Below are 13,882 nucleotides of genomic sequence, written 5' to 3'. Positions count from 1 at the left end.
ATTTGCAACACCATACATGCGGTTCCCATGCTTACTCTAATGTAATATTGAGCCCGAGAGCCAGAATGATGCTGTTTAAGCTGATGCTTACTCTAGAATTAGATACTATTCAGAAGAAAATCTCCATAAGTACATTTCTTAGCCTTGACAGATTATGATGGCGATACATCATACTGACAACAGATTTGGTCTTTGGCATAAAAAAAAAGCCACGGGTTGAAGTCAGCTGTGAAAGAGATTGCATTTGTATGGAAAATTAAATTTGTACTCTCTGTTTCTGTCTGATTCCCCTTTCTCTCACATATTGCTTCTACTATTTACCGACTCATCTATGAAGTAATTGATTTGCTGTTGATCCTATGTTAATCAAAATGGAAATGAGCATGTAAATTCCACAGCACGGTGAATCATGACTCCTTTGCAGCTTGCACCTCTGGCACAACCACATCCACACACATGCATACAGATACTGCCTTTTATTGCATAGTCCTAGATGAGTCATAATATGGCATTGCATTTAATTATCATACATTTTCAGAACCCAGAATTATCATCTACAACCAACATATTTGGTGATTATGCTGGAAACATAACATCTATATTTATCTGCCTCTTTTTCCTCCCACTACTTCTCTTTTGTGCTTTCTGTTTTCATCCTCTTTCCTCTGCCATTGCCCAACACTGTACTTCTCCCGTCTTTCATCTTCCGGCTGGGAAGCGGGAAAAACATTTACAAGAAGCTGATTCTAGGGGAACTGCAGAGTCAGGGAGTGAAGGATGGCTAGATGAACAGACAAATGTATGAGTTCTCATTTTCTGACTGAATGCTGAAGAAAGAAGCAGTGACAGCATAATCATGAGGAACCACTGCAGGCTTCAAAACAAAGATGACAGACAACTCTGAAAGATGATGCACCTGACCAGAGGGAGTGTGTGTGTATGTGTAGTTGTAGTTGTGTTTCCCGCTTTCTGTGTTTCTGCTGATACTTGAGTTTTAAGCATGTGTCTTCCTTATTTTGCATTTATTATACATCTCAAAACAGATGTCACTGAGTGGTGGACAACATTCATATCTGTCAGAAACACAGACTCTCTGAGCTTAGTTGGGCCTTGAGACAAGCAAGTAGGTTTCTTTTTTTTGTTTCGTTTTTTATTTTTTGTTTTCCTTCCTCGTCTTCTTTTTTATTTTAGTGCTATTTAGTGAAAACCTCAATCAGATTAGAAATAAAAATAAGACCGTAAAGTCTATATGTGACCAAGAAAAACTGGTGGTTTGGAAGTGACCCCATTGATTTTTTCCCCTGTGTGGGATCAATTGCAAGTAGTTGCTGTGAACAACTGGTCCTCAGAGGTTTACCAATCAGCACCCGTCTTTGGGTGACCGCTTTTGGTCTGAAGGCATCTGGTGGGAGGCAACCTTCCTTGGCCCAACTCGGCTGGATTGAGTGCCTTAACTCTCAAACATATTGGCAAAGGTTTGAAATTAATTTCCATCTTATTTACAAATGCATAGAGATTGTGTTGATGTGCGCAAATTCTCTGCTTCACCAAACAATGATGCAAACACACAAACCTGAATCAATCAGGTTCAGCCGGCAATTTACTGCAAATTGCACCAAATTTAACACAGAAAAACGTGTCTTAATTTATGCCAACTACATGCGTAGTAGTTGGCACTATAAGTGTTTATTTATTTGACATGAGAGAAGGAAATGTTATAAGAACTCTCCTCACGTCCAACTTCTAATAGAAGAGTTCACCCTTATTCCATAAATATATAAACATATTTTTAAGCCTCCCCTCGTGTATTTGAGCTGCCATGCTGTTTTCAGAGAGAAACATGTGCACTACCTTTTAAAAAAGCTAATACGCTATGTATTATTTTGTTACTTGCTTCCAGCCTTAAAAGTATGCTGCTCAAGGTTTAAAGTTGGTTGCTAATGAAATGAAGTAACTATGTTTTTGTTCATTTATACATTTATAAATTGTAAATTTTCCCTGTCTGGTTTGGGCTGCACTTCAATGCTGTTCAGTCAAAAATGACTCCAGACTGTCTTGTTGGTGCTTTATTCTTGTTTTTATTTTATTGCTTTCTCAATTAAGCAAAGCTGAAAGACAGCAACTAACTGCAAGGGATCTCACACCTGGTCTCTGCCTTTAACTTCAAAATTTCAAGGGTAGAGAGATTGGAGGCACTCATTGTCATATTTAAGAAACCAGTTTGAGATTATTTGAGTTTTGAGATATGCTTTGGAAGCAAGCATCAGAAGATGGGTGCACTGTAGTCATAAAGGATGGACATGGTCAGCAGTGATACTCAAGTATGATACTCAGTTGGCACCGAGAGCCCTAAAGTGTGCCACCAACAGCAGCCTGAGCCTTGAAAGAAAGCAGGATGGATCCATGTTTTCATGTTATTTATATTAAATTCTGACCCTGCTATCTGAATGGTCCACCTGTTGGTCTCCTGTTGTCCAGTTTTGATAAGTCTGTGCAAATGGTAATATCAGTTTCCTATTCTTAGCTCCTATACGTAGCTCTTTGTGTAGGCCTCTGATGCTGCAGCCGTCTGCTTCATGGTTCAACATGTTGGGGGTGCTATTCTGCATACCTCGTCTGTAATGACAGGTTATTTGAGATACTGCTGCCTTCCTATCAGCTCAAAGCAGTCTGACCATTCGCCTCTGCCCCTCACACAGAGAACTGCCAATGCCAATGTGAAACAGTGAGTTTGGATCAAGCCCAATTTAACTTTTTCTGCTGTCTAAAGTAAAGTGGTAACCTCTTTCTCAAAGTGCTTGCGGGTATAGGCTGCATAAGGTATGTTTCACATCCTGCTCAAATACTCCAGAACCACTGGTGCTTGACAGCATGCCCAATGTTATGTAAGTTATTGATTGTTCCTACATTTCTTTTGCTAAATTTGAGAAATATATCTTGCTGAGTGTTACTGGAATACTATGACTTTTTCCAAATTGGGAAAACTGCATCCAGATATTGTTCCAATTCTATTATGTTTTAAAGCTAGCTCTTTCACCAAATCTGTTCAAAATACATTATCTCTTATCGTCTTAGGTAAAAACAAGGCCCCAGCAATTCCATGTTAGGATCACTGACACCATTGATGTGTGAGAAAAGTGAAATGACAATACCAACAAAATGAGCTAAGTGTGATTATAAATGTGTGGGGAGAAGTAATGTGTATAAGCTTGAAATGAACTGAATGGCTGTGTTGCTCATGCTAGGAGTGCCTATGCACGCATGTGTGCATCTGTATGTGTTAAGTGTATGTGCAGCACATCTCGTGGGCCTTATCATTACTGTCATGCTTTTCTTTTGACATGGGAAGGAAATGAAACAAGGAAAATATAATCAATGAACCGAGGACTGACTGGAATACAACGCATGCCCTTGCATTCACGCACACAAACGCACACGCGCACACCCCCTCCCTCACAAACATATCCACGCATAGTGCAATCACATCTCCCGAATGAAAGATGTATGTGTGTCACTTATAACCGTAATTTATGCAGAGCCTTAATTGAAAATTGTTATCAGAATCAATTTGGCAGCCTTTAATAGGATGAGGGCAAAGAGGCTGCAAGAGAGCCAGTTCCCTGGATGATGCATTTGTTAGAAAGCGAGAGACAGTGTATGAGTGTTTGTGTATCTGTACATGTTTGCGAGTTTGCAGCCGTGCTCTGCATATTGCTGCAAATTGATTTTATTTGTGCATGTATGTATCGTGGCAGGCTTTCATGCTGGGATTGTGTTTAATTCACATGCAGAAATAGCTCCATTGTGCCTTGATTGGAGCTGACAAACCATCATTAAGTTCTCCACATGGATCCACAATTTGAAATGCTAAGTGCTAGGCTGCACATGTTTAAAGCCTGTGAGGCTACTAGGAGTATATTTACTTAGGAGTGGAATCTATCTGGTTTCTTTAAACGGCTGTTGTATCTGAGTGTTGTGATTCCAGACCAACCAAGTGACTGTAAAGCAATTAATATGCAAATGAATGCCTCCACCTTTGATTATTGTTCTGTCTAATAATGTGTGAAGATTCAAGGTGTTACAGGTGTTAGATTAGCCGTGTGTGTAAGAGAAATATAAAAGAGACATTGCAGGTGTTCTCCAAACCTGTTTGTGTGTGTCTTTGTGTGTGCGTGTGTGTGTGTGTGTGTGTGTGTTTATCTCCACTCACAGTAGGAGCATCCGTAAACTTCTATTCGCAGACCAATCCGTCCCTCCTCGCTCCATTCTAACGGGATGAGCCTAAGGAAGCGAGCCACGATTCCCTGCTGGAGCTCATGGCGAACTGCACTCTCTGAGTTGGAGTTCCCAGAGAAAGCCTATGAACATAATCATTCATATACACACAGACATAGAGAGAAACACAAACACACACACACAACACACACAAATTAAATACATCAAAGCCACAAGCCTGAAGACAAACAAGCAGCTTCAGGACTTCAGAACAAGAGTATTTGTTCCACTCACCACATCCTACCCTGAAGGTGCTCACTCACAAAACATACAAAATAATTATGAGTCTACATATCTAATATGCCCACCATAGGACAGTCTAACCGTAGGGAATGTTAGGAGTAAATTGCATATTGTATTAAGCTGCGTATGCATTAAGAAACTCCCTGCTCACATCAATTCATATCTAGACTGATTTATGTGTCCCAACAAGTAATAGAGGCTTGTAACTGATGAGGTTTACAGTTCTTTGCTATATTAGCCCTTTGTTCCACACAGCTGGTATACTGTCTAAAAACTCATCTTATTAAAAAAAAAAGGCATCTTGAAAAGCAAATAATGCCTATTTAACACTTCTAGGATTGCAGTGATGCCTAATTAAAATGTCGTATTTATCTTTCAATTTTAAGTGTCTCTGCACAGCCCCAGTGTGGCTGCAGTTCCATGACTGAACATGTGCTGGTTGTTTTGTACACATCATGGCTTGACAGCATGAGCTGCTCTCCAATGTTTTGCTGTAAGCATAATTATTTGATGTCAAATTTCAATGACAGGCTACTGAAGTACATCTCCTGACAGTGCATTCCCCCTTTGCTGTTTTGACTTAAATGTGACTGACTGGAGTCTTTACCACCCACTAAAAAAAATAAATTGTATTTACATGGAAAAGAGAAATGAGACAAGGATGGCATTCACTTCACCAAATACTATAGAATCCCACTGGATGAGTAAAAGAGGCACTCGTTAAAATGATCTCCTCTTCTCACTACATCATTCTTGTTTTCTTTCCTCCTACTTAGTTTCTCTTCCTTCACTTGACCTGATACATGACGGGGAGAACCTCTAACCGCCCACTAATCCACCTCACCACAGTCCCTGAACTATTTTCACTTCTGTGCATTCTGCTCTGCTCTCTGAAATAAACACACAACACAACCCCGTTCCCCCATGCATTACTTTCGACACACACATGCACAGAACAGTTTGCACACACCACTGGGGAGAAGCCTCATTAATAGCCTAGCAGGTAACTAGAAGAGAGCAAGACACTAGACAGCCATGTGTTATTTCAGATAAGACATGGAGTGGGCAGGGCAGAGCATGAGTGTATGGGAAAAAAATAACTTGCACAGACAGCCTGCTTTCAGCTGACTCTTCAGTGACCCAAGAATGTACCCCTGAAGATATGCTATCTGCAAAAGGAGGAAATGGTCAAGAGTTCACACTTAGCTCAGAGCTACTGAACTTCCACTGTTGTGAAGGAGTGGACAGTGCTTCTTTTATCAATGAATTCCTCTCAGTTTCATATTTAATCTTTATTTATTCCATAAACCTTTATGGAATAAATAAAGTATGCCTTTTGAAAGAGAAGGTTGCAGCGTAGTATTGTATGTATGTCACCAATAAATAAGTAAGTAAATAAATAAATAAAAACAGCAAGCACATTAATAGTTATGCTCCTGACCATGACATAGCTAGAGTTATGGCTTTTACGCCCAAAGACATAAAATCTCACAAATCCACAAATTGTCGTGGTTCTGCAGGAAGTTTGGACACATCCATCAGTGGCTAGGCAACAGATCAAGCAGCCACTCTGATCATGTGAAAGACAATACTGTTTAACTTGTGCAACGACTGGTAACTGATGATTCAGCAATGCAAACCTTAAAGTTACATTAAATTTGCTTTTTAAAGCAAGTTGACTGGAAACAGCATTTTTTCTCTTCTTTTAAATCATAGCAATTAAGTGGAAGTTGCCAGGTGTAATTGCTGCTTATATCGGTACTTTTTAAAGTAGCTTCCACACTATAGAAAAAAAAGGACTGGAGTACCTACAGATTACATGGACAGTAGCTGCTAGGTCATGAAAACCCATGACACGAAGCTCCTGTCACATAGTTTTTGTGCTGATGTTAATACCAGAGGAGGTTTTTGAGTCAGCACAGCACTGGTAACTTTGAGCACTCGGGGAGCCTGTTATGACTTCAAACAATGTGCGCTGAGCTCATTTCATAGTTGCATACCGCATCATCAAAACACTGGAAGTCTGAAATGTCTCCATAACTGAGATATTCCTTTATTCACCTGGGCTAACGTTACTCTTTGGAGCTGTTTGTGCAATTCTACAATAGCTTCTTCCCCTCTAACCCTTATCTTTTTCTTTTGCTGTTAAATCTTCTCAAGCTTTCTTCTCCTGTGCTCTCTATTGCATGTTTGTCCTTCAGTATTCTGTTTCCAAACTGCCTGTAGTGTTGGCTTCTGATATGAAGCACAATGACAGTTATATCTACAATCTGCATAAATACACACAAGCATCCATGCACACATATAGATACAGACTGCCAATGCACGACCTTGCCATTTAAGCAATTATGAAATGTTAAAACCTGATGTCACTGTTAAGATCGCCTCATCGTTGGGTATAAAATAACGAAAGAGGAAAAAAATCTTCTGACAGTTTTTCTGGCTGCATGCAGATGACTTCAATTCCTTTTTGTCCAGCTGTCACCTTCCTCTCCTTGCCCTTGTCAAGGTATACCAGAGAAAGAAAAAGAAAAAAGAAAAAGAGAGAGAACAAAACCATTTTTTTCTTCACCCAAAAGCTCAATCCCCCCATCCTCTTTTTTTTTTCCCCCTCTATTTCCCTATTGTGTTCATCCCGCTTTCTACACTTATCTGTGCTTGGCTGAATGAACAGCTCAATTCAAAGGCATTACTATGCAGAGTGGGGGGCAGAAGGCAGGATAGGGAAGAGAAGAGGAGGATGAAGATGAGGAAAAAGCTGTGGATGCTGAACACCTTGCAAAAGTCTGCCTAGTGAACCATTTAATTCCCTCTACTCCAAAGTCAAATCATTAAGCAGCAAACCAATGAGTAATTGGAAATATATGTGTGTGACTGCCTGTGTGACAGTTTATGTTGAGGTGTGTGCACGTGTGCGTGTTTTATAAGCAACTTTAGAGCTTAGACACTTTGACGTTTTGTTTAATCAAGAACTGAGGTAATTTACGGCAACAAAGGCCACAAAGTGCCTGAAGCAAATTTCAGAGTTTACTCACTAGCTGCTATGTGCATGCGTGCAGAGTTGCATATACTTCTGCATGATTCTGCCTACTATGTACAGTATGTCAGTGATATGTACAGTTAATGTTAGATTAGTTGGTTTACTTGATACTTGAGAAAAATATTTACTGCTATTTTATGTAGTTCTGTGAGGATGTGCATCATATTTTGGAATGTTTAGAACAGTGTAAGTTAGTAAAGGACACACGCATGATTTCAGCAGTCCACGAGATCAGTGGGAGAAAAGCAATGAAAGAAATCTTGACTTGGAAAAGAAAATAATGAGGGAAGCTGAGAACCAGCCAGTCTCTGTGCTGACCATTTGGAGCACAGGGGCTGTCATTCAAGAAAGAACAAGCCAATCACTTTCCTACAGCTGGTCAAAAAAATACCCCTATGGTCTGCTCTGTCTGACATACACAAACACACTTCGCTTGTATACGAGATAGACATCCACGTCGGCATGCTCGCTCTCATAAACAGACCCTGGCAAAATTCTCCACACGCCCATTATCTAACTGCTCAAAAGCTCCCCCTCATTGCTACTCCTCACCCGCTTACTTATTTTCCCTGGCTGCATGTTTTCATTTCCTGAATGAGCATCTGTCCTTTCTGTCTATTCTCTCTCTTTTTTGTTTCACTGAAAATCAGTCTGTATATGTGCGAGCATATTTCTGTTTGTGCTGCGTGTCTGCGTTTTGACAGCCAGAGAGAGGCCCTTCCAGAGAACAGATCTCTAGATACTGAGAAACAACAAGTGAAAGCTATTTTCTGGCATTTGCTTGTTGCTGCTGGACTCTTTGTTAGACCAGCCCAGAGTCAGGGCTATTGTGTGTGTGTGGATCTATGTGTATGTTCCTTCCAAACAGGCAGGGGAAATCAGTCCGGCCTGGTCTGGTCTTTTGTTTTTATTGACAAGTGTACGAGACAAAACAGAAGGACCATAGAGAAATTTGTGTTTCTGTGAAGCCCTGTGGGTGGCTGTGTCTGTGCCAGGAAAATAGGACAAATTCTAGTAATGCTTAATTGAAGTCATGAATCTTTAAAATGTTTTAAAGTGGGCTGGGTGTTACATACTACAGCATGTGCCTAACATCTTGAGAGTATACCGTGCTACACACAAAGCCTCAATAGGAAATCTCTTCTTACTGTTTCGTGACACTTGCTGACAGAATTAAAATTCTGGGCTACACAGTCAATCAAGTATCCCACTAGGGGTGAGGACCACAACCAACTTCTGCTGCAGGCAGAAGCTAAATGGATTTTTGATCTGAGTCTGCAGCTCCAGATGGGCTCAATGAGCTGAATGAGGAACTTGATCTGTGCTATTTCCTGTAATGGTTTTGTATTTTTTGTATTGTTTTTTGTTGTTGTATTTCAATCATATTTTTGTTCATGTTTTATTTTCTTAGTTCTTTCTCTTCGGTGGTGATTTATGCTTAGAAATGTAATAATATTTTGCTTAGTTGTACATCCTTGTATATGTTTGTGCTTCAGTTTTGTTTATATAGACTTTCTGACATGTCTGTTTTTGGCAACACATTTCTTGCTTTACAAGTTTGAACAGTGAATTGAACTGCAAATCTGAAAGTTTGTGATTAAAACGAATGTATGTCCTTCCATTGTTATGTGCACTTCTGTTGATTTCTGTACATCAAAGGCACGATAAGCTGCTTCAGAGACTCTTTACAGTCTTTTATTGGAACAGTTCAGAATGATCTCATTTTGTATCCGTATGTGCCAGATAGTTAGTTCAGTCGCCAATTAAATGGCTTTACCTGCTAAAATGGGCACCCAAAGAATTGGTGACAAAGGAAAATTGAATCTTTTCTTTGCTTTGCATACATTATTAAGGAAAAATGAAAAACACTTCTAGTACATTTCATACCAATACTTTTTTCCACACACTGCCTTTTGGGCTCATTAATTACTGTATAGTAATAGAAAGAGTGAAAAAAATAGGAAATTTTAGCAAGAAACCTTCATCACGTCTTCCCTTAAATTTACACACATGCAGGAGAAAACACGTGTGTGTACATGTGTTTGGACCTGATGTAAGTGACATGCAATAGTTTTACAGTATCATGTCAGTATCAGTATCAAGAAAAAAGTGAAAACCATCAGTGCACTGTTGATATAAAATGGTTTCTACAGTCCTCATTAATCATACAATATTAAGAGAGTTCATACAGTAGGATAGAGGAATTTTACCTCAGTGCTATTTTTTATACACTGTCCACACAAGTACCATTTTGAAACTGTTGCCAGACCAATTAAAATTTCATTACAGCCACTTAAGTTGTAAAGAAACTTTTATGACTCACTGGGATCTACCCTTTCTCCATAGTTCCATGCTTTTCAGACCTTCCATATGTAATAATACCAGTGTCACTGATATGCTACACAGTCACAAATATAGGTTGTTTTATACCAGTATGGACAAAAGCACTGGGCCATCTACACATTAAATCTAAAGGAGATGCTAAGCCAAGGAAGTCCATGTCTTGAAGCTCTTGGCACACAGCTTTTGTGCTGATGTTAATGTCTCAGAAGGTTTGCAAGTCTGAGTCAACAAAGCGCTGGCAAGTTTAACGTACTACTATGTGTCTCAACACTCGACTAGGTGACTGGGCTCTGCAACTCTACCACTTTGCAGCTGGAGTGGTGTGCTTCCTTCTACTTTGAAACAATACCTCTTAAAACGTTTTATTTGGAGGGAAGATATTTCATTAGCAGACAAAAAAGATGCAATAGTGGTATCCTGTTATTCTAGGATCCAGTGAGCTCTTTAGAACAACCATTCTTTCACAAATGTTTATAAAGGCAGACTGCATGGCTAGGTGCTTGATTGTATACACTTGTGGCGATGGGACTTGAAACGCCTGAGTTTAAAAATAAAGAACCCATTACATTTGTTCATATTATTCATGTTGATGATCTTCATGGTTACAAACTGTAGGTCTCCTACGGCAGTGTCAGAGTAAGCCGAAGCACTTCTGCAATGACTTCCATGTGTGTAAAAGATCAGCACTTTTTAGAATTCACATAACATGATCACACATTCTCTATGTATGTGGAGAGAACTATCATTGACAAATGTCTGAAAATAAAATTTGATGTGCACAGTGCAAGGTATTGGTGTTTAGGACAATCTTTAGAGTGCTTTAGCGAGACACAAGTATATGGCTGTCCAATAAACTGCATTCTGGTCAGACTTAAGGAAGAGATACCAGGGTGCTCATACAGATATAAAGCTGACACGTTGAGATGTCATCAGATTAATGAAGAGTAGTGCATGTCTGAAAAAGGCTTATTTGAATTCATCATCTTCGTTATTCTCGCTCAGCAAATTTTAATTTCCACACTCAACTCTTTATTTAGAATGAATTGACATTAAATAGGCTGACACTCAAGTTCTGTGAAGTTGCTGCAGCCAATCAAGATAAAGACTTAAAAGTTAAAAGACAGACTTTATATCAGGGCCGATTAAAAGAAAAAAAAAAGATGAAGTCATAAAAAGTAATCTCCATGACTTCAAGCAGCAGTGTTCCTCTGATTAGTTCAATTCAAACATTTTGGACTTTAATGCTGAACCACTCATTTAGTGGTCGACAGCAGCTGTTCATCAACAGTCAGTGTGAGTGAATGAGAAACTGCTTATGTATGGGGATAAACACTGGTCAACAAACAAGTTTGTCTTCTTTTTGTTGAGATGCAGTTTTGACCAGTGTCAGGAATTTGAGTCAGTAAGAGTAAGGCATAAAGAATCAACACAAATCATGAATGCACGCATCACTCTGAATGCTAAACCTTTTAATAATCTTACATTAACCCTTTAAGACCTACCATAGAACCAAGTCCGCCAGAGCTTATATTATATTTTTACATGTTGTGGAGCCATTTTTGGGAGCATTTCAAGTTGCTATACATCAATACAACCATTACAGCCTAAATTTTAATAATATGCATGCATTAAGTGCATAGTAATTACATAAATTGCAAAAAAGTGCAATAAACTATAAAAAAATTGAAAATCGTTTTTGTTTTTTTAACATATATTTCTAGTTAGAGAAATTTAAGAGGCTTATCCCTCAAAACTGTAAATACAAAAAAGTTGCACAAACTAGTTTCCCACCACAGGAAATTTATTTTGAGTGTCTTTATAGTTTTATTTTTGAAATACACCAATTTCTATACACTGCAGGAAAAACGAAAATAAATATTATACTGCAAATTTGCAAAAAAGCAGCATATGCATCAAAATAAACTATTTCCAGCAGTGCAATATGAGTCCTAAGCATCCCAGAAACGACACAGAAAGTCATAAAGTCAAACATAACTTTTAAAAACACCAGGCCTTGATGGCCTTGATGGGAAAAAAACTACATTTCCACGAAAATGACGTCACTTCCGGTTTCGGGCAGGTCATGGCGGACATGCGATAGTTCGTGCTGATGGACGTAGGAAGTGTTATGAACAGCTGATCGGATCGGCAAAGCCTGTTTCTGGAATATTATGTTTTTGTTGCTGCAAGTGCTTTTTATGCAGTTTTTGCAAAACTATATGTGGAAGGAAACTGTGACCTAGGACAAGCTGATGGCATAAGATGTAAGTACAACTCCTCCGGTTTCATATGCAAAAAAAATTATTGCGCTAGCTCATGTGGTTGTAGTGCTACCAGGATTTAAAAATAGTTACGCAAAACGGAGCATGTCCGCTCTGGCCGGTTTTAAAGGGTTAATATCAAATAAGTGTGCCTTATTTCGTATGATGTAAATGAACCTCCTGGAGTCTTTCCCCGATTCATTTTAACAGCAGACAGCAGTTGCTGTTTGGATGGTAGCAATGGATCATCTCCATCTGTGACATGACTCATTAGTAACTTGCGGCTGGCTTGAATTCAATGAAACATGGGAGAACGCATTCATCTTTGTATTACGTCGCGTTATTAGTGGTGTTAGCACCAAATTAATAATCAGTAAGAAAACTGGTACTTAAGAACATTTTGACACAACTTTCTGCTAGGGCGCAGCTATCATGACTACAAGGACAGAGTGTAATTATTCTTAATGATTCAGTTTGATGGTGCAATGGTTTTGCACTGATGTACAGTATGTACGTCTTTGCAGGCCTGTCTACTGCCACTGGGGGGCAGTGTGTAAAACCCCCCCAAAAAACATACGTACAAATGGTTATGTTATCGACTGTCTCTCCCTGGAGATGAAAGTAGTTATAATGTACCAAAGAGTCTTTATAATGGATCGAAGTAAAGTGCTAAGGAGAGAGTAAACAGAAGTTAAAAATTCTGAATGACAATATACCAACTAGGCTGTTAATCATGACATCTCTTAGCAGTTGTCGACCACTGAAAGCACCAACAACGCGCATTAAAATTGGACCATGAGCAATGGAAGAAGGTGGCCATCCATCTGTGGGATGTGCTAAACGAATAAGTCCCATTTTTGGAGGTGCAAAATCAGGGCTTACAAGACTTGAATAATCTGTTGCTAAAATATTGGTGGCAGATACCATAACACACCTTCAAGGGTCTAGTGAAGACCTAAATGCCTCAATGGGTCAGGGCTGTTTTTGGAGGAGAAGGGGGAGCAGCACAATAGTAGCCAGATGGTCATAATATCATGCCCAATCATGTACTTGGGCTTGTGCAGGAATTCAATGCAGTCAGACCCCTATTAGGTCACAGAAAAAGATGGTGTTCACCTTCATAAAACAAGGCTACTTGAAACCATTTCTAGTTGACATGAAGGGTATTGTCATTATTCATATGACTGCTGTGCTTTGAGGTGATTGTTGTGATTTGGTGCTAAATAAATAAAACATAATTGAACTGAATTGAATTATTAAGACATTCAAGGCTTTTTGTAACTAGTTCAAGTGAGACTCCATGGTGTAGGAAGATTAGCTTAAGTGCAACATGGATAATATTGGAAATTGTTTAAGAAAAAAGCATACTTCTAATATTGCATAATGTTTACATACTACTGTATAGCATATACACATAACAAAACGGAAAGTAAGAAAATTTAATGTTATTTTCGAGAAATATATTCTTTTAAAAAGTCTTTGTGTTTGCTGAGAAGGAAAGACTTATTTTGCCTGTGTGTTTTACACACACAAGGACAGAATAAGATCAAAGATGATTATGTGCCCTCATTTTGATTACTTTGTTATGGAGTGCAATGTATTTCTGCACTTTAAAAATGGCATTCTTCTTTTCTTTGTTCAGCCTTTCTTTGATCAAAAGGGACATTGAACCAACTACCCCGCTGAGGCGTGCCCTTTCTATGGGTTGGAGAGTTTTACG

The 13,882-nt window shown here is 39.0% G+C and overlaps 1 protein-coding gene across 1 annotated transcript in view; it reads right to left on the bottom strand.

The window, feature by feature from the left end:
- Positions 1 to 13,882, bottom strand: part of cntnap2a (contactin associated protein 2a) — a 398,850-nt gene that overhangs the window by 190,638 nt on the left and 194,330 nt on the right. Inside the window, exon 4 of the mRNA XM_026179392.1 lies at positions 4,211 to 4,358. Coding sequence (XP_026035177.1) covers positions 4,211 to 4,358 — 148 coding nt within the window. The remainder of the gene's footprint in view (positions 1 to 4,210; positions 4,359 to 13,882) is intronic.

Source organism: Astatotilapia calliptera, chromosome 9 (genome assembly GCF_900246225.1).
Source record: "Astatotilapia calliptera chromosome 9, fAstCal1.2, whole genome shotgun sequence".
Lineage (NCBI taxonomy): Eukaryota > Metazoa > Chordata > Actinopteri > Cichliformes > Cichlidae > Astatotilapia > Astatotilapia calliptera.
This window is presented reverse-complemented; position numbering and strand designations above follow the sequence as displayed.